This window comes from Pteropus medius, unplaced genomic scaffold, assembly GCF_902729225.1.
Source record: "Pteropus medius unplaced genomic scaffold, Ma_sr-lr_union100, whole genome shotgun sequence".
NCBI classification, from domain to species: Eukaryota; Metazoa; Chordata; class Mammalia; order Chiroptera; family Pteropodidae; genus Pteropus; species Pteropus medius.
In genome coordinates, this window is record NW_024354496.1 from 73886 (window position 1) to 93963 (window position 20078).

Sequence of the window (20078 nt, forward strand, 5' to 3'; positions counted from 1 at the left end):
AATGCTGTATGTGATACATATTTCCTTCACCTCCCATGAGTACTTCACTTTGCAAATTTGTAGCAGGCCAAAAACTGATTTTGAGATGGTTACATTGGCTCCAAACACACACACACACATGAAGACACAAGCACACTTGCAAATATGCATGTAAACTCACACATGCACACACATGCTCATGCATAAACAAACACACAAATACAAGCATTCGAGCACACATATAGACACATGTGCATGTGTGCAGATATGCATGTGCACACACACGTGCACACACACATGCATATACATATAAATGCACAAAGAAATACACATTCAAGCACACAGAGGTATGCATGCACACGCACACATAGATACACATGCACACAGGATCCTACTAAAGACATTGGCCACTAACCTGAGGTGACCAGTCAGTACCCTGTGAGTAGCAAGAGTCTCTCCGAGCCAACACCCACCTGGCACTATCAGATAAGCCCTTCTGACTCTGAAATGTGGGCCGCAGGTGTGCCAGGTCAACTAGCACTCCATTTTCCACTGACCCACAATTCCCACATCCTCAGTCTTGTGCTCAGGGGTGAAGCACTGGCCCCCGGGGCTGGCCATCACCCTGCATTGGGTGAACGTATAGGAAGCCCCTGGTTTTCCTATATGTTCACAGCAGCACCCGGGGAAGCTTTTGCAAAATACACCTGCCCGACCTAGAAGTAGCTCCCACCTTTTAATGAGTGTTAAAATCTCAAAAGGGTATGCTGTGGGCAAGTGTGGCCTGGGTGTCCACCCCACTGGGCTCAGAGCTGGCCCAAAAGGATTCAGCCCAAAGAGGTGAGTCCCCAGGCTCATCAATTCATCGATTAAAGACCAGAAATGAGAAAGCTCGTTTTGTTCCTCATTGCTCTCGGTGGTTTTTTGGTTTGTGTTTAAGTACCGTACAACTGCCTGCGCAGGGAACACACTTAGAGGGTCCGATCGGTAACGGTGTATCCAGGGCCTTTTCCCATCAGAGAAACGAAATCTTTCTGAAGGCCACAGAAGTGGCGTTAGGACAGGGCTGGGATGCTGGGAGGGGTTACGGAGCGTCGAACTTCGCGCCCCCGTGGGAAACCAGCGCCTACCTCGTGTGGTGTCGGCCGTGCCGAGGAGGGCAGTCGCTGGCAGAGGAGAACTGAGCAGCGATGGTGTCGGGGTGGTCGTCGGAGAACTTGACGGCGTGCCAGGAGTGCGGCCTCCAGTTGAGCTCATTCCTCCTGGAAAGGAACGCAAGACGACTCAGGGACGTCACGCAGAGCACGCCTTCATGCCCAGACTGCAGAGACGTCGCGGCTACTCCTACGGGACTCACGGCGGCGGTCCCCAACCTTCTGGGGCCCCAGGGACCGGTGCTCCTATGAGAATCTAACGCCTGAGGATCTGAGGCGGAGCTGAGGCGGTGATGCCGGCGCTGGGGAGCGGCTGCCGATACAGATGCAATTTCACTAGCTGGCCCGCCACTCACCTCCTGCTGTGCGGCCCGGTTCCTAGCAGGCCACGGACAGTACCGGTCCACGCTCCAGGGATTGGGGAACCTCTGATTTACAGCATCGCTTTCAGGGGCTTCCCAGAAACATCTGGGCAGAAACAGTTTTAAGTTTCTGTTAATGGAGAACTCACCGTGATGCAGATGAGAACCACGGGCTCCAAAAGGTGAACCAGCGCTTAGTCTATAAAATGTCTTCCAAATAAGCGCGTAAACTTTGCCCTTCCCTCCCCCATCAACAAGGTCACAGACAGAATCTCTCCCCGCGTGAGCACAGCTTTGCGCAGGCCACCAGCCTCCCGGAGGAGAAGGCGCTGGACTGCAGAACAGCTGAGTCCCCAGCTCAGCTGCGTCACAGTTCTACGTGCTTCTCTGTTTGGTCGTTAGCTTAACTAAGTAAACACTACCATCTAGCAGTTAAGACTAGCAGACACGCATGGCTCTGAGCCTCTCAGAGCGTCTGTGAGGTCGACTAAAGGTCCCTGTCACGTGTCCAACAAGCCCAGGACTTCCGAACGTGGCATGACGCTTCCTCGGGTCCCACGCCACAGGCCCCACCATCCTATGTGTGGTTTGCTAGTCTTCTGGCCACACCGGCCCAGGTGTGACGCGGCACGCCCCGCTGGGGAGCCCTTCGGGTGCCACGTGAACATGACAGAGGCTCCAGTCTCTGCTCCTAATGCCACGTCTTCAATTCAGGGCAGAACTAGCCTCGCAGTGGGCGGCTTACGACTCAAGAACAGAAAGAGAGCTCGACGGGGCTCCTTGTGGAACTTGAGGGAGACTAAACGTTTTTCGAAGCAGGCAAAAACGTTAAAGAATGTTATCCAATAGAGAAGATCCAAGGGAAAACCAAAAAAGACTTATGAAAACCACCTAACGACTCCAAGAAGTAACGAGGGAAAACACGTGGCTGGCGAAATGGGGAATGTGTTGGCTTCACGCGAGTCGTCCGTGAACTAAAGCGTAACACAGATGAATTCATCACACCACGGGAAGTACAGGGATTGTAAAGCCAGGACGATACCTCACAGAATCGAGACCCTCGTGAGGAAGGTCCTGGCCACGTGAGCTTCACTTTCAGAGGGCTTTTCCAGTGCTATATGATCCGCAGCTTCTTGCATCTTCCTTTACGGTTAACTCAGGAAGGAAAGAAACTAGGCCGATTGAATCTGGAGGCAAAGTAAAGAAGGCTCGGGAAAGAAAGTGCCTTCTGCTTTGTGGTAACATGTCACCTAGTTTTCAGACACTTATCATCCCTTTGGTGAGTGTGAACCATCCCCAGATGGAACACGAGTGTGAAGAGATTTAAGGACCTCGTGTCAATAAATGTGCAGTGTTTCTTCCCCCACACCACACACACAACAGACACAACGAACAACCACACGGCCCAGAAGACACAACACGCAGCCGCATACGACACACGACACGGAACACGACCACGCAAAACGCGCAACAGAACAGACAACCCACAAGCAAGCACGCAACACACAGCACAACCACACGCAACACAATGCAAACACAACCATGTGATACACGTACAAACGGCACAAAACACACACCACACACAAAACACAACACACACACACGCAGGTGGCTTTACACCACGTGGTCCCTGGAGACGCCAGGGCCACGCAGAGTACACGGGCTGCAGGACAGCGAAGCCCCCGACACGGAGGCCTGGGAGACCACCACGCACTGCGCGCCGGGCATGGTTAGCCCCCTACGGCCACCTCACAGAGCCCTTAGCATCGGAAGTGGACAAACAACTGGCCAAGGCCACGAACCGCACCTGAACCATTCGTTGACACGGACCGTCTGCTGCGGTCAGGTGGGAGAGAGCCCCGAGGCCAACATCGCATCGGAACGAACGGGTGAGTTGCAAAGGGGAGTCCCCCCACCCACCCCGGCCAGGCCACAGACACAGCCAGCTGAGGGCGGCGTGCCCGGGGGGTGGTGTGCGTGTAGAGGTCTAGACCAGGAGACCAAGAACGAAGCCCCTTGCAGGAGGCGGGGACAGAGGGTGAAGTCGGGGCGAGCTGATGGAGAGCACTCCAGAGGCTAGTGGACAGGGCTGCGACAGGGGCTGGGCCCCAATGACCATGCAGCTCAAGCAGAGATGGCCACGGTCACGCTTCTGTGCCGGGCGGCATGGGTAGGGATGCCACGGCGGAAACGTGGTGCCCCCCGTGGGGCGGCCTGACCCCTCCTTTGCACGGGGCTGCAGAAGGGCAACGGGGCCGAGTCCTCGGCCGGACCCGCCCGAGATGAACACAGTTCCCTGGTCCTCACAGTGCATTTCTGCATTTTTATATAGTCTTGTTTTGAAAGGTCAGGGTTTAGATCGGAAATATGAAAAAGCCTAGGATAGCACTGAAAATTAAGAACAGACCGAGATATCAGAATTCCTTTTTGAAAAGCAGTTGGGAGCATCACGGCTTCCATGAAATAGGCACCATTCGCATAAAGAACAGACCATCATCCTTCAGGTAAAAAATACCTCTCATGGGAAGTTTTGGATTTATTTTCCTAACCTTTTCCAATGAAGCGAACGGGCACGGCCTCATGAAACGAACGAGGTCGGAGCTCGGTCCCTGGGAGCTCGGGCAGTCGGATGCCTAAGACCCGTGCAGCCCTGGGCAGACGCTGTGACGGGACACGCGTGAGCGTGTGAGTGTTCAGGCCACACAGGGGCTGGGGAAGCCTTTTGGGGAAAATAAGTCGACGACCGGGCCTCAGGAAGTGGACCGTGAGTCGGGGGACCGGGCGGGAAAGCGGGAAATGGGCAGGCTGTGAAACCCAGCAAAGGGGGACCCCAGAACTTAGGGAGGGGAGAGGGTGCAGAGGCCCCGAGGGACAGGTCCCTCAGAGGGCACAGGCCAGGAAGACACTGAGGGGTGCCTGGGCTGGAGGAGGGACCACTGCGGACGCTCTTTTCACTCTTCACAGAAGAAAGCAACCCATAAAAAGCTCTGTCCTACAAACACAAAAGCGACCTCACTGTGACCCCGCCGCCTTTGTCTGCTTCCTGCCACGCCGCGGGAAGCGGGAAGGTGACGTCCTAACCGTCCAGGCCTGTCCCCGCGCGCCTCTGCCTGCTGCCGAGCCCGATCTCGCTGCAGCTGCTCGGGCCAGCTCTGACCCTCACTCTACAACCTTCAGCTGCTCCCAGTTTCCACAGAAGGAAGCTCATGCGCCCAGGCCCCCTGCATGTGGCCCGGGGGTTCTGAGTGTACCCCCTGGGCCAGCAGCATTGCCATTACCTGGCGCAGGCTTGGCCAGGCCAGGTGTGATGCACGAGCCCTACCGGTGACTCAGACACAAGCCCAGGCCTGGGAAGCACCGAGCTAGCCGGAGCCACCTCATCGCCCCTCTGCCTACACCCTCCGTTTCTGCTGCACCCTCTCTGCCGCCTCTCCTTGGGAGGCCCTCGGATCCCTGACATGTGGCTATATTTGCATGTTGAACCTGGCTCAGCCTTCAAAAACCGCTCAAGGATCTTGTCATCAAGAAAGACTGTGGAGGTCACCCTGCATCCTGCTTGCCACTCCCAGAGTCACCACTTGGTGGAGCTGTTCCCACCCGCACCGGTCAGCCTACCGGTGCCAGCTCCCAGGGCCCGGCACCAAATGCCATGAGCCTAAGCGCCGGGCTGCAGTGCTTCCAACGTGTGATCCACGCGTGTGGAAAACATAGTTCAGAGCACTCTCCCAACGGTAACACACACACATTTATATATTTACTATGACAGAAAAGGCGAAGCCCGAGCAGCACTCCGGGAGGATTTCTATGGCAGAGAGTTCTCGCCAGCAGTGGTCACACAGTGAAAGGCTGTGCATGGTGACATCCCACGTGATAAAATCTGTAGTCCTGTGGAGTGAGTCCAGTGGTTTCTGCCTTTCTACGAGAGGAAAATTAAGGAAAGATAAACATCCCCAAGTGACCTAAATAGCTGAAACCGATACGAGACATCAAAGCGGCATTTTAAACAAAGGCCTAGCAGCAGCTCTCACACAGGATGAACGCGGCGGGGACGCCCTCCGTGGGGACTGTGGGGACCCCCCCCCCTTTGTGGAGACACTAGGTCGAGGGGGCATCTGTCCCTCTGGCCTCTGGTGTCCCTCCTGGGGCCTTCCGCAGAGAAGGCTGCGTAGCAGTGCCACGTAGCGAACGCAGACCCGAATGACTGAGTTTGCTTTCTATGAACTTGTACAATCTTCATATCGAGAAACCCAGTCGTGTTTGCAAAAACGAAACAGGAGACGATCTCACCAGCACCACCGTTATGACAAAAGCTCTGTCCAAGCCTCGTGTGTTCACGGCACACAGCCCAAACCGTCTCATGTGCGATTTCGTCTCGCTCGGTGTCTTAAAGGGTGCCGACACGCTTCCTGGCAACATTTCAGCAGGCTGGATTTTTTGGCAAAGAAACGCAGGACCCTCAAATGTGCAGCCATTCAGATAACCAATTACGAGCTGCCCTAAAGACTGGCAACAGGGAAGATGAGCGTCATTTATAAGAACAAAGAAGCAAAAATAAGTGAAACGTTTTTCTGCACATCTTAACAGTAGACACCATCGATGTTTTTACACTGAATTTGATAAACATCGCCGGCATGCCTTGCAATGAAAACCAAACGCTTTTTGCCAGTCTCTGCTTGACTTAGAATATGCAACGTCTCAGATAATTAGAGAGTCACCTGCTGGAAGGGCAGACGCCACACACAAACTGAGAAACAGAAGCAACTTTTCCCAAGGGGAAATGATTGTGATCTACACGGTCCTTTCTGATGTTAATAAAAACAATACCGTTCTCATCACGAGAAAAAGAACACTGTAACTATGCGTGGTGATGGATGTCACCTACACTTGCTGTGATCACTCTGCAGCGTATACATAAACTGATTTATTATGCTGTACGTCTGAAACTAATATAGGTCAATTAGCGATTGAAAATAGGGCTTAGCCCAAACAAGTCAGGCTGTCTGTCCAGCACACACCTCCAAGTCTACTCTGTTTTAATAAGAAAATAAGCACAGAAGCAAAAAAAAAACCATAATCCTCTAAATGCGCAAAATAGAAACTTTTCCCCTGGAACTTGAACAAACGATCTCAGCCCACCCTCCAAAATCCAAAGGCACAGGGTTTTGCCCACACCCGCCCGCGTCCCCACTAAGATGCACCCCCTCCGGCAGAAACGCTTGGGAGGGGACTGGGGGGGACGGGAGCGAAGACGAGACACAACCTGCGAGGTCTTAGCCGTCCCGGCCCTCCCGCCGCACCATGACACGGAGCTGCTTCCGGGAACACCTGTGCTAACCCCTGGCGGGGCCCTCGCCCAGAGCCACCTGCTCAGCACAGGTCCGAGGAGCCCGGGGCTGGCGGGAGCACAGCACAGCGCCTGCCTGCTGCAGGGTGCACCGCAACTCGGTGATGTCTAGAAACCAGCGCCTGTCGTAAGAAACGTGCTCCCAGCAAGAATGGGTCCCAGCGAGCGTAGCCACAGCACTCTGGCTAACCCCTGCAGCCTCCTGCAGAGAACCCCCCCACCCCGGGGTGCTGATCTGCTCCCGAACGCCAGCTGAGTGGACATATTTAGAGTCACAGAAGGGTTTAAGACTGCCAGCAAAGGGGCAAGAAATAGCATCAATCAGCCCGATCGATCATTTGGCCCTGGCAAAACGAATTGCAACGCCGGCTGGTTCGAGAGTAATATTAACGATGAGGTGGGAGGCGTAGAAGCTTTAGAAAATAATCCCAGGCATAGTATTTAGAAGTAATTTTCCCTAAGGTGTTTGAAACTATGTGTACTTTTCAGGAGCTCAATTCAGCTTTGCGTAAAGCCGGCCCGCTACGACCCTGTTCTGGCGGCTCGGTGCCCGGCTGCCCACACACACTGAAATCAGACCAGCCTGGGGCATGAAAGACGCAGCAGCTGTCACCAGTGGTAGGCAGCTGGTACGTGCACCCAGATCCCCATTTTGTTTACGAAGCCGTGGGTATCTGGTTAACGTGGAGGGGCCCACGCGAACCAGGACAATCTTACCATCAGGATCCTAATCTGATCTCTGTCTTGATCAGAAAAGCCACCCTTTCTCAGGGCGCTGGAGGGGGCCGGGTAGCTCAATCGGGTGAAACAGGCTTGAGCCTGCTCATGTGTCATTTGCCAAATTCCTCAAACAAGGCAACATGTGATATCTGGGTGTCTGGCTCAGCCCAGGAGTTACTTACGGAGTGCCTTTTTATAAACTAGCCACTTTCGGAAGAAAAGTACCCAATCCGTGTTTGAGCTCTCTCTGTAACGTCAGAAACCGCTCAGTAATTTAAGAGACGAGCCAGGTTAGTGGCTGCCTGGCGATGGAGGAAGAGAAGACAGCAAGATTTAAGCAGAGACTTAAATCTAGACAGAGCAGGAGGCATGTTACTGATTTAAGAGAAATCGTGTTCAAACCACCCGTTGGTGCCTTTGTAATAAGGAAAGTAATGCACTCGTTTGGAGTTTGAGTTGTTATCACATGCAGAATTTCCAGCAGCAATTCGCCACGTGTTGGAGGGCAGCGACAGGTCCTAATGTGAACTAATTAACCACTGTGGATAATTTCATCCCCATTTGTAAACAAAGCGCAATTTCAGATTTTCTAGTTTTCTAATACCTCCATCTATAATTAAAAATCGATGCAAATTTTTTTTTTTGACATTTTAAGCACCTAAGTGTGTTACTGAAAGTGTGTTTCAAAAAACAGAAGTGTTTGAACAAACTACTGGGTTTGTTTCTGTATCCGGTTATACCTATCACTTAAAATATGAAATTCTGTGTAAGCCAGATCATCATCCTGCTCGGTCGTCATTGAGAAGAACCCGGGTCTGGAGCATGCAAGACAAAGGTTTCTACATAGTGGCTGCTGTCAATCCTTCTGGGCAAAAGTCTGAGCCCTCACACCTGAGCAATGGGTCAGCCACTCAGCCGGCAAGCCCAGGACCCTCCCCCGTACCCCCGCCGACCATTCTCGGGGTGCGGATGCCGTGCTGAGCGGGATTCAGACGGTCTATTTTATATCCCTAAGAATGCTCCTCTGGTTCAAAAACAAGCTTCTAAACATATGGGACGATATCCAACTTCACACACAACGACAGAAAGGCCCGTTTGAACACGAAAACCACGGGGTCACCTGTGACATTCACGAAGAGAACCGAAACAAACTTCACGACACCCGTACCTTCGGACTCAAAAACTCCCACGCTCGGAACTTATCGCCGTGATCCAGGAGCACACGCAGGCAGGCGTGGGGGCACAAAGACGACACCCGGCGTGTGCGTGTGTGTGCACGCGCGCATGTGTGTACGTGTGCGTGCGTGCGTGTGCAAAGGGGGGTGTGAGTTTCTGCATTCCACCAATTCCCTTTGGAACACGGATGTTTGACGATGGCCCCATGTATTACTCAAAAACTAAAAACAGAGTCAAAAGTTACCCTTGGGGTACATTGTAGCCGGCGTGCCAACATCCGCCCGCCAGGGGTCAAACTTTTCGTCTTGATCACAGTGCAAGAAACCGACTCCTTCTGGGGACTGTGCAAACAGAATGTGATGGCTTCCTGGTGACCGATCCTCGTGACTTCTGTAAACACAGGCGCAGACCCTAAAGGCATCTCCTCTTTACAAATGCAAGGAGCTCGGTCTTTTTATTGCTATAAAACGAATAAGCTATGGAAATGTATACTTGAAAATGGTTAAGATGGTAAAAAGTTTTTGTATCTATTTCACCACAATTAAAACTTAGGGAAAAAAAAAAAAGGAACATCTATAAATGTTTTTTGTGTGTTCCACTCAACTTGACTTTGCTGGGCATCCATCCCCGTCTGTAAGTGCTGACGCCAGCTGCCTCAGTGAACAGTATGGATGTCTCTAACTGATTTCAGCAATTCCTCTTTGCTAAATGTCTAGGATCCCAGAAATGAAATTCTGTGTCCACGATACGCCATCGGAATCACGCTGCCCAACTGCTCACCAGGAAACTCGTCTCATTCGTAATTTAACCAGCATTCCGTCAAATAGGTCCCCACGGTCTCACCAACCGTGGGCATTGCTAGTCTGTTAGATCTGTGCCAACTTGAGAGTCAAAACCCAGTGTCTCGTTTTTAAATAACCTCACAGACTCCTAATTAAACTTCTCATATGCTGGTTTCCTACTTGTGCTTCTCATTTTAGAAACGGGCTACCTGTGTCTTCCATCCAACTTTCTACGGGGATGCCAATTCTGTTCTTCACGTATATCACTACTAAACCAACTTTATCATGTATCTACTTTTTAGACTCTACAAGAAGGCCTGACACTGACCGACATGTCATTTTACCTTGTGAGATACAGCCAGTAAAAACATTCCTGCCTTCTGATTCCGTGCCGCCAACAGGTGTCAACATCTCCGTCCGTTTTACGTGCAGCTGCCTGCCCTGGGCTGGCCAGTGTCACACTGATCGGTTTGACTAAAGGGACCCCAGTGTCAGCTCCCTGCTCAAAGCCAGTAGGGATGCTCATCCAGCTGCATTTCGAGCCAATCTGAATCAACGAACCCAAGCCCTTCGCTCGGCCCTGTGCGTCAGGCACCGCAGTAAGCAACCCAGAGCTTGTCTACAGTGTCAGCTAAGCTGCTGCTTTCCTCAAAAAACAGACGAAACTGTCCCCACAGTAAGGCAGCGGGCCGGCTCGTGTTTGGGGGCACCGGCAGCCCCACTATGGAGACAATAGGGGAGGCAGAAGATGGAACCCCAATCCCACGGGGGTCTGGGTGATGACTCCCAGAGACGGTTTATAACTCTTGCCTGAGCTCTGCGGAGCAAGGTGCCCGGAGCATCCTTGCCAACGCTCCGGAATCTACCTGCGTCCTGTGAAAACACGTGTCCTGTCTCGCGGAAGGGTTCACGAGGTGACCACGAAAGAGTAATTGTACAATATGACGTGTGGCCTCTCATGTCCCTCTTCCCTAAAGAGCTTCCAAACTGCCACTCTGAGATTTTTATTTTTCGGATTTGAGATGAGCTTGCTAAACCAGTGTGGCAAAGGATGTCAGTCTGTCTTTCCTTGTTCCTGAACCTCCACCTTGGTTAAATTAAAAAAAAAGTCAAGGCCTTTGGGACTTTGACTTCAACTCCATACTAAAACTGGAAGCAAGTGCTTGAGTCGATTTATTGTTTAAAATTTACAGCCAGTCTTGAAAAGAGTCCACAGATGCGGCTAAAAAGGACATGGAAACAGTAAACTATGAATTAGTCGACTACAAAATGCAAGGTGTGGCATTATTTTTATGTGAAAACTACAAATCACAAACACCTTCACGGTGTCTGGGGCACTATTCTACTTCCTGTGTATACAATCATCATGTTCCTAATTTGCTTTCTAGTCTCTTCAAGTCATCCGAATGTCTATCAACAATCTACTTGCTGTGACTTGGCCGCTGGGTCCCCTCAGAGCTCAGTACAGCGCTAAGAACAGCTGGTGGCTGGCTTTCCCCTACAGTCACACTCCTCTTCGGTGTAAAACCCCAAAACACAGTAGTCTGCCACCTTGTGTAAACAGCGGGCAACAACACATCAGTTCCTTTGGAAGAAACACAGTTTTCTCTCTGCCAAGCGAATGACCTACATTGCCAAATAATACTCTAAGTGCCAGAGGAAGACATGATGAGTATTCAAATTCCCTTAATCAATCAAAATAAACAATCAGTCGTCATAAAAGCAGTCTTTTAAAAGTTTTGATGCTTGGTTCATCCTCGGCCAAGAGATATCATTTTACATGCTTGCCTTTCCATGCATACACACACATACGCACGCACGCATGCACGCACGCACGCACATGCACATACACGCAATTTAAGTCCAAACCTGGACGGCCGAAATGATACAGACGAGCCACACAGATGTCACACGCCGCCTTCTGCGCGTTGGTGGGGAACGTGACGTGACGTGAGGCCTGGGTCTCACCTTTTCACGACCAGCTTCAGGGACTTATGCGAGCCCTTGACCAGGCAGATCGCTTCCTGCCTAAACCCCGAGAGGCCGACGTCGTTGATGCCGACGATCTCATCCCCGGCCAGGAGCTTGTCCACCGCCGCGGCTTTGCTTCCCTCTTCGATCTGAAACAAAGAAGGGCGTCACGTGAGCCTCTCGAACGGACAAAACGAGTCCCCGGAACCCACCCGGGAAAACGGGCTCTGGGACAGGCCTCCCAATTAACCACCCAGCCGTGAGAGGACCCACTCGGGCCACCGTTCGCCGAGGGGACCGGGAAGGGCAGGCCACGCTCAGGCACACACACAACCGAGAACAGTGGCTCTGAGGACACGGGGTCACTCCCTGGCCCTGCTCTATCCAAGCGATAACGATGGATCGTTTTAATTATGTCTCACCCGTTGACCCTGGACCTAGGGAGAAGACTTTGACAACGGCCGGATTGAGATCTGATTCAAGTACCGCACGATGCGCCCGTGGGAACATGCAGGCGAGTGGCCCTTTGAGTACATTCGGTGACGTGCGACCATCACCACCAGCAATGCCAGAACACTCCTCTAACCCTAGAGAAGACCTCAAAGCCCATCGGCAGCCTCGGCCTGATCCCCGCGGCCCCCGGCACCCGCTAACCCACTATCCTGCCTCTGTGGCTGTGCCTAACCTCAACGTCGCACATGGAAAGAACCACACAGTGTGTGGCCTTTTGTGTCTGGCTCCTTGAACTCACTCAGCATGAGGCTTGCGAGGTTCGGGCACACGGTCCCGTGTGTCCCCACTTCATTCCCCGTATGGCGGAATAATATTCCATTGTACGGAATACATTTCACAGATCCATTCATCAGCTGACAGGCGTCTGAATTCTCTGGACCTCTCGGCTACGATGCTGCTGTGAACACTGGTGTACGCGTTTTTGCTGACCGTGTCTGCTTTTCTCGTGGGTGTGTTATCCACGGCTAGGAGCCGCTGGCCGGGTCACAGGGTGAACATTCTGAGAAACTGCCAGACTTTTCTAAAGCGGTTGTACTAGTTTACACTCCGCCGTCAGCGTATGAAGGTTCCAATTGTCTCTCCATCCTTGCTGACACTCGATTTCTTTGATTATCAAACTAGATTACAGCAGGCAGTGTATATTAAGACATTCACTGCTCAGTGCTAAACACATATGCATGAGTATATATTGACTGGCTCCTGAGAAGCCTGAATGTTACCCATTTTATAAGTTTCCTCTGGAGAAATCTCAGTCTTTAAATCCTCAACCTACTCTTTCCTGAAGAGCAATAATCCCCCTCGGTATCAATGAGCCCAGACTGTTTTCTGCACCAGCGCTTGGCAAGCTACAGCCTGTGAGCAAATCCAGCCAAGCCGCCTTTTTCTTTCTTGGGGGGAAAAATAAAATTTCACTGGGCTACAACCATAGCCATTTGTTTACATACTGCTACAGGACAGCCTTGAGAAATCTGACCCGCAAAGCCAAAAATATTTACTACTTGGCTTGTTACGAAAAAAAAGTATGCCAACCCGTGTTCTGTACCAAAAAGCCATCATGTTTACAAACTGCCAGGAAAACTATTAACCAAAGAGGGTCGTTACGAGCACATTGGTGCACAGTCTGTTCCCTGCTCCCCGACTGGACGCCCCCCAAGAATTGCTTCGAAAGCCTGCACAGGGCGCTGAGGCAGGTCCTTTGTCTGGGGCCTCAGCTCCGATACCATGCATTTTGCCAGCATCTCCACCCAGCTCCGAGGACAGCGGAACGCTTAGCTGAATAAAGCAAACCTTCGCCGCAAGTCGACAGCGTCGACAAATCCAAACGGCCACTCCTAACGAAAATGTGAAGCGACGCATTCAGTTAACCACTAGTTACAAAAGTCTAGACAATTTTAGCCCTACGTAATAATAGGCTGATGCTGAGTCAGTTTCCAGCCACCCAAGATTACACCCCGGGCCACACGGAGCCACGGGGTCGGGTCCACATGGTGGAGGGAGGAGGGCTGGACGCGGGAGGCCAGTGCAAGCAGGAGGCCAGGGTGCCCATGCAAGCTGACCTACACACGGAGTGACCCCTGGCAGAGGGTAGTTAAAGACTGAAGCGGTGGCAGGACCAAAGCAGGCTACCTACACAGAACACAGACCCATGGACAAACCACAACCACGGAGAGAACCGGGGACCCCCAGCATTTCGAGGGCTGGGGGAGGAGGGGCTGGCCGAAGCTACAGGACACGGAGGGGGAGGGTGCGACTTGAAAGACACAGTCCCCACCCGGAAGACATGTGCAGGCTTGTGGCCCGGTGATAACTGTATCCCTTTCCACACACTCCCAGGACTGTCAGCGCAGAAGACACGAGGGACACATACATAAAACCCTCGAGTCCTCGCACTGCGTGCGCCCCCTTCCGGTGTGGATGCTCAAGGCACACTGTCACGGAGCCCGGATTTTGGAGACAGACAGCAGAACGCATTGGGGGCAGGTACTGTGGAGGAAGCCACGGCCCACAGAGAGGCGGCTAAATGGACAGGCACAGGGTGCCCGGGCTGCAGCACGGGGCCTGGCATATGCTTCCTCACGGACGAAGGGCTCCTGCCCCAGGAGGACTGAGGGGACGGAAGGACAGCATCGCCGTGTCACGGCCCGCTGTGGCAGCCAAACAGGTCCGTGCACATCTGCACTCTGGTGCTAGGGGACCCGCCTGTCCGCGTGGCTAAGTTTGCTCCTCTCGATGCCCCTACTGAAGCAGAGAAGGACACCCGGGCAGCTAGGGACGACGGCCACGCCTGAGACAGCGAGAACAGGGGACAAGTCACAGCTCCAGAGGCCCAGGGGCCCAAGGCCGGCCCACCAGCCGGACGCCTTGTGCGACTGGGTATCTTCAGGAAGTTTCCTGACTGTCGGTAATGACACCCGGTTCCAAGCCCACCTCGGTCTTTCCCGTCCACGTGGATGCCACAGTGACAAACTCCAGACCACGAATTCTGATCTTTCCCCTTCTTTTCTTATATTTACAATGCATAGCAAAGCTGACCTGTGATGCAGACGCTACGGATTACAAGCTTCTAATGTGAAGCTTAGGTGAGGTGTACAAATCAGTTCCTAATGATTTTTAGCTAAAACTGTCTTCGACTGGACACGTTCAGAATAAAGGGTAACTAACTCTTCGCTCCCAGAAGAGATATCTTCATGATTGAACATAAACCTACAATTTATTTACAACAAATAAGTAAAAAGATGGGCCCCTTTCAATACACGTTGATAGCAGACATTTCTCCCTTAAACCTATACTTTCTTATCTTTTGGGGAAAACTGCTCTTATGCAGCAGATGAAAACTACATCTATCTATGTACATACATTGATGTCACTTAAGAGACACTCGCCTCTGTGAAGATAGCTGATTTTCTGCAAATTCAACTCTGCCGCCAATGGAAATATGGTATGAACTGTGACTCCAATTTACACAATGCTTGGGTTAGAAAGAAGGCTCCAGAAAGTATTCAAGGGAAGAATCCAACACATAATGCACAATGTGAAAACATTGACACAATCATTCGCTAACAAAGTATCAACTTAGAAAAATAAGTTCCGTCCTCAGCAGTGATTCTAATGCGTGGCCCAGTTAGAACAGTGGCCTCAAGGACACAGCCAGCAAGTGGCAAAGTAAAGGAACTTTCTCATCTGAATGACCCTGACCCAGAGAAAGACATATAACACACACCCTCGAAATGCCAGGACCTCCAATATGGGTCCACTTTCAGAAACAAAACCCTCTGCCATGTGGCGATTTGTGTCTGATGTCAGATAAGTTCGTAAAAATTAAACAACTAACATCACTGGCTCGTGAAAGAAAGGGCATTGGGACATCACCTCCCAACTTTGTGCTTTTCAAAATAAAAGCTAGCTCCTTCGGAAAGACGTAGAGTTTTGGTACAGGAAGATGAAAAAAGTTCTGAAAATGGACAGTGGTGATGGCGGCAGGACCCTGTAAGGCCACTAAATCACACACATTTTAACTGCGGTCAAAACGTCACTTTGATGTTCTGTACATTTTCCCAGAGCAAACGCTAGCATTCCTCAGGACGTAAAATCAGGACCTGGCCGTTATTACACTGGCTCCCCCCGACCCGGCATAAGACTGAGCAGATGTGTCCTTCTCTCTCCGAGGAGAGCTTCGAATTTGACGAGCAACACTTTCGGCAAAAGCCATGACTAACGACTCGTGGGGTCTCGAGACAGTGTCGAAGGCCACACCTCCTGGAGGTGACACGTCGCCTGTGTCTAGTCTCAGTCTTACAAACCCTTGTACAGAAACAAGTTTCGTGAGGCTCGTGCAGTGGTGTCATGTACTCCGTCTTCACGGCGAAGGACACCTTCCTGCCACCTCTCATCTACGAAGACTCTGAAAGGCCCCCGTCTCCCCCCATCAATGAAGACCAGAGTCCACGGCTGTCACCTGCCTGGACCGCACCACACCCCACCCCACGTCCCAGCAACTCAGGTCTGCGTGTGGCAGCCAAAGTAGCTGGGTTGTTTATTCCCCATGCTTCCCTTGCCGAGACAAAGCATCTCTTTGATAGTTACTGTGACCACAGAGAAAGCAGCCAGCAAAAGACAAAGCTTTGAAAATCTCCCCTCCTACCCTCTTTCACCTATCAATACTCTCACATTAGGTAGTGAGTATTAGGCTTGAACTCGGTGAGAAACGAACCTGAAGTTGGCATTAGCTTCATAGGGCAATGAGGCTGCCTGCTGGCATTTGCAGTGTGTCTCATTGTAGTGCATCTCACATGACAGACATGGATGCTCACTGTGCCACGGTCCCATGCCTTACAAAACAAAGACAGCCCTGGGCATTGTAACTGGCGGAGGTAACTTCCTAACGCCTTACAATGGAGTGGGAGCCACGAAGTGGGCAGTTCGGTTCTGCCAGGGCTCACTTGTTCTAACTCCAAAGTCCCTCTCCAAAAAGGTAGGCAGGCAGAGAAGTCACCACACACCCACGATACTGGCCGGGCCCCTGGGCCGCACTGGACAGACCAAATCCTCCAGCCCTGAGTTATTCACTGGCATTCCGTGTAGAAAACTCCCTCTTACAGCCCCAATTAAGAGTTAAATGTCTCACGACATGCAGAATGCCTTATTGTTCTTATGGAAATGTTTGCTCTGGAAGCAGCAGGCGGAAAAAAAACAGTTGATGACAGTCTTTCTGGAACCGACTTTTCATACTTCACTGAACGGATGTGACAGCTGATCAAGAATGAAGACCCGCAAAGGCAGATGAGCCTTTAGTGGAGGACCAGGCATACAAGGAAAGCGTCTGTGTGCCCGGGCAGCAGGCGTGTTGGGGGGGGGGATGCTCACCTGTCTCCGGGGTGGAGATGAAAAGGTGTCACGCACGGTCGGGGCCCTGAAATGCGAGCGGGAGGACATTCTGGAGTGGATCGTGACGGGTAGACAGGCGCAGAGGCAGGAAGCACACGCCACCTGAGGAATGTCAGTCTGGCAGACTGGAACGCTCTCGCAGGGGAGTGTTGGAAGATAAGGGCACAAAGCGGAAGACAGGGAACTTGACCTTGAACCAGAATCTGGATCACATCCTGTGGGTCACGGGGGCCTAGAGAAGGCAGGCGAGGAAGCCGGACAGCAATGCTATTTATTCAAGCTAACGCTTCTCAAAGACTTGTGTTGCAGCTACACATAAAACGCATTTTCTCTGCCTCAGAATCAGATGCCAAGGAAATGGGTGCCTACTCCGTCCCCACGCTGCACAGCAACGGGGCTCAGAGCAACACGGGGCAGAGGAAACCAACGTTGAGGGCTTCAGAAGCTGGGACGGAACTGACAACGTGATCGGGGATGGACAGGGGACAGGGGTCTCCTGTGCTGAGCTTGAGTGATGCAGAAAATGACAATGACCAGAGACAGGGTGATAAGAGGAAGAACTTTTTTTTTGTAAGTCCAACATCATGTGTCGAAGCCCGTGAATCACACACATGTCAGCGAGGACTAGCTCAGGAATGCCTCACTTCCCAGACAGTGACATACACGCGTGACGAAGCCACGCCGTTCACTACACAGGGCGATCACTGAAACTCCTTGCTTAGTCCGCGGCGTCGAATCATTTGACTCATCCCCCTCCAGCTCGGTTGCTTTAGAAAAGAAACTTGACTCATCCGGGAAAAGTATCAAATTGTGAAACAATCTGAGACTCAAAACAGAAAACCTGCACCCGAACACGTGTACTGAGACTGCCTCATAGTCACCAGCCCCCGCAGTGGGAGAACACAGCAGGCAGCCTCGTTCCCAGCCAAACGGCCTCAGGAAAGGGCGAACCGTCTGAGGGGGTTACAACCAAGGCACTACAGAGGATCCACCTGTGAAAAACACACCCTTAAAAACTGAGCGAAGTCCAGCCCCTCATGAAGCAGTAGCCAGGGATGCCCAGGGTAGTTAACACCACGTCACACGCCCTACGAATCCAACAGTCTGTGCCTCCCTTACACGATCCGGGGACTATTTGATCAACTACTTCGGAAATGCAAGTTTTAGAGGAGCTCTACAAACATGCTTAAGAAGAAGGGAACCTCGACTCATCCCGTTTTTAAACCATATGTTTTTTTTTTTTTTTTAAGTGGTGACGTCATTGGCTGGTTGTTTATTTTTTGGTACAAGCAGAGAACAGGATGTTGAATCCCAGACTCTGGCAGTCCTACACATCAGCTTAACACTACCTGGCTGGGCTAGGGGATGGGTTTTCTCACCAAAAATACAAAGCATGAGGAAATAGCCATCTGCAGCCATGTGTTGCTTTTCATCAGCTTTCCTAAAGAATGGCGCCCCTTGATCTTGGCTCTCCATGTCCCTGGTCCCTATAATACTCCAGTTTCCCTAATAATCTTATTAATGTGCCATGAAAAACAAAATTTGGGCATGTAGTTTATGACGGTAAATCGTTGATTGAGCAGGACCTATAACGTAAGAGCTTATCAACATGTGAAGTTATTAATACTTGATATCCTCTCGTGGGAAATGGGCATCCATCGGGCTAACCTGGAAAGTCCCTGGAATAACTAGTAGCAAAGAATGGCAACTACGTGGCTTTTCAGATTTTCGAGCACACACAATGTTAACAATTGGACACAAATTGAAATGTCTGTGTACTCATCCTCCAAACCACCCATAAAATCTCAACTATGAAAGGAAAATTGCTTTCCATATGGTAGACCACCAAAAAAAAAAAAATGTCAAAAAGAAAAAGGATAGGACGATAATTAAAAAACGAACAAAATAAACCTAAATCCTGAGATGCTCTGGACCCAGAGGAGCGAGTCGGTTATGAGTCCAGAGCTTAGCAACACGAGGCTGTGCTCTGCAGATTCCAATACATCCCCTTCCGCTCTCCCTAAAACGAGGCGGGATCAGCGCCGGAAGACGAAGGCAGGCAGGTGTGACCTGGACAGGGGACGGGGCCAGGCCAGGGAGATGTGCAAAAGCGAGAGGATGGCTGGGTGATCCGCTCTTGCGCGAAGGAGGCACGTGGCCCCCAAAAAAACGTGAAGCGAGGGCTAGAGAAGAGCTTGCCTCAGGCAATTGGGAGCGGCAGCTCAGAATCCACGCCAGCGGGACAGGAAGCCAAAGAAGCCGTCAGTCTTAGCTGGGGTTCTATCGCCCCTTGGGGTACCAGCAAAGCTGGGGTACGTGCCTCCTCTCCAGATTTAAGAAGGTGCAGGGCTGGGGCCTTGGCGGACTCCTGATCAGCCGAATCGGCTGCGCCCCAGGGGACACAGGCAGCAACGCTCTGGCCAGTCACGTACGGGGCGCGTTCTATGAACACCACACCCAGTCGGGGAGAGCTACGATCCAGGAGAAAGATCTGCAAACAGCCTGCTCCAGCACTTGGCACCACCTTGCCTCCCGACACCGAAAGCCTCACCCTTCGCAGCCGCGGCTGCGGGATGTTGGGAAGTTGCGGCAGGACCTGCGGGCATGACCCGGGCTGGCCGGCACCGTGGCGGGACCGTCAGCAGAGGGCGCTGGCGGGATGCCGCAGGCTGCCGTAGGCTGACGTTCATTTCCAGCACCCGTCCGCCCTGCGCCCTGCGCCCTGCGCCCTGCGCCCTGCGCCCTGCGCCTTGCCGCCCCTTGGGGTACCAGCAAAGCTGGGGTACGTGCCTCCTCTCCAGATTTGGGAAGGTGCAGGCCTGGGGCCTTGGCGGACTCCTGATCAGCCGAATCGGCTGCGCCGCAGGGGACACAGGCAGCAACGCTCTGGCCAGTCACGTACGGGGCGCGTTCTATGAACACCACACCCAGTCGGGGAGAGCTACGATCCAGGAGAAAGATCTGCAAACAGCCTGCTCCAGCACTTGGCACCACCTTGCCTCCCGACTCCGAAAGCCTCACCCTTCGCAGCCGCGGCTGCGGGATGTTGGGAAGCTGCGGCAGGACCTGCGGGCATGACCCGGGCTGGCCGGCACCCTGGCGTGACCGGCAGCAGAGGGCGCTGGCGGGATGCCGCAGGCTGCCGTAGGCTGACGTTCATTTCCAGCAGACGTCCGCCCTGCGCCCTGCGCCC

General features: G+C 52.3%; 1 protein-coding gene across 5 annotated transcripts in view; it reads right to left on the reverse strand.

The window, feature by feature from the left end:
- The window catches only part of SHROOM2 (shroom family member 2), a 105543-nt gene that overhangs the window by 38415 nt on the left and 47050 nt on the right, over positions 1 to 20078 (reverse strand). For all 5 annotated transcript variants that reach the window (XM_039852217.1, XM_039852216.1, XM_039852218.1 and 2 more), the window contains exons 2-3: positions 11486 to 11637; positions 1110 to 1241 (exon numbers count right to left, since the gene is read on the reverse strand). In XM_039852217.1, coding sequence (XP_039708151.1) covers positions 1110 to 1241; positions 11486 to 11637 — 284 coding nt within the window. The remainder of the gene's footprint in view (positions 1 to 1109; positions 1242 to 11485; positions 11638 to 20078) is intronic.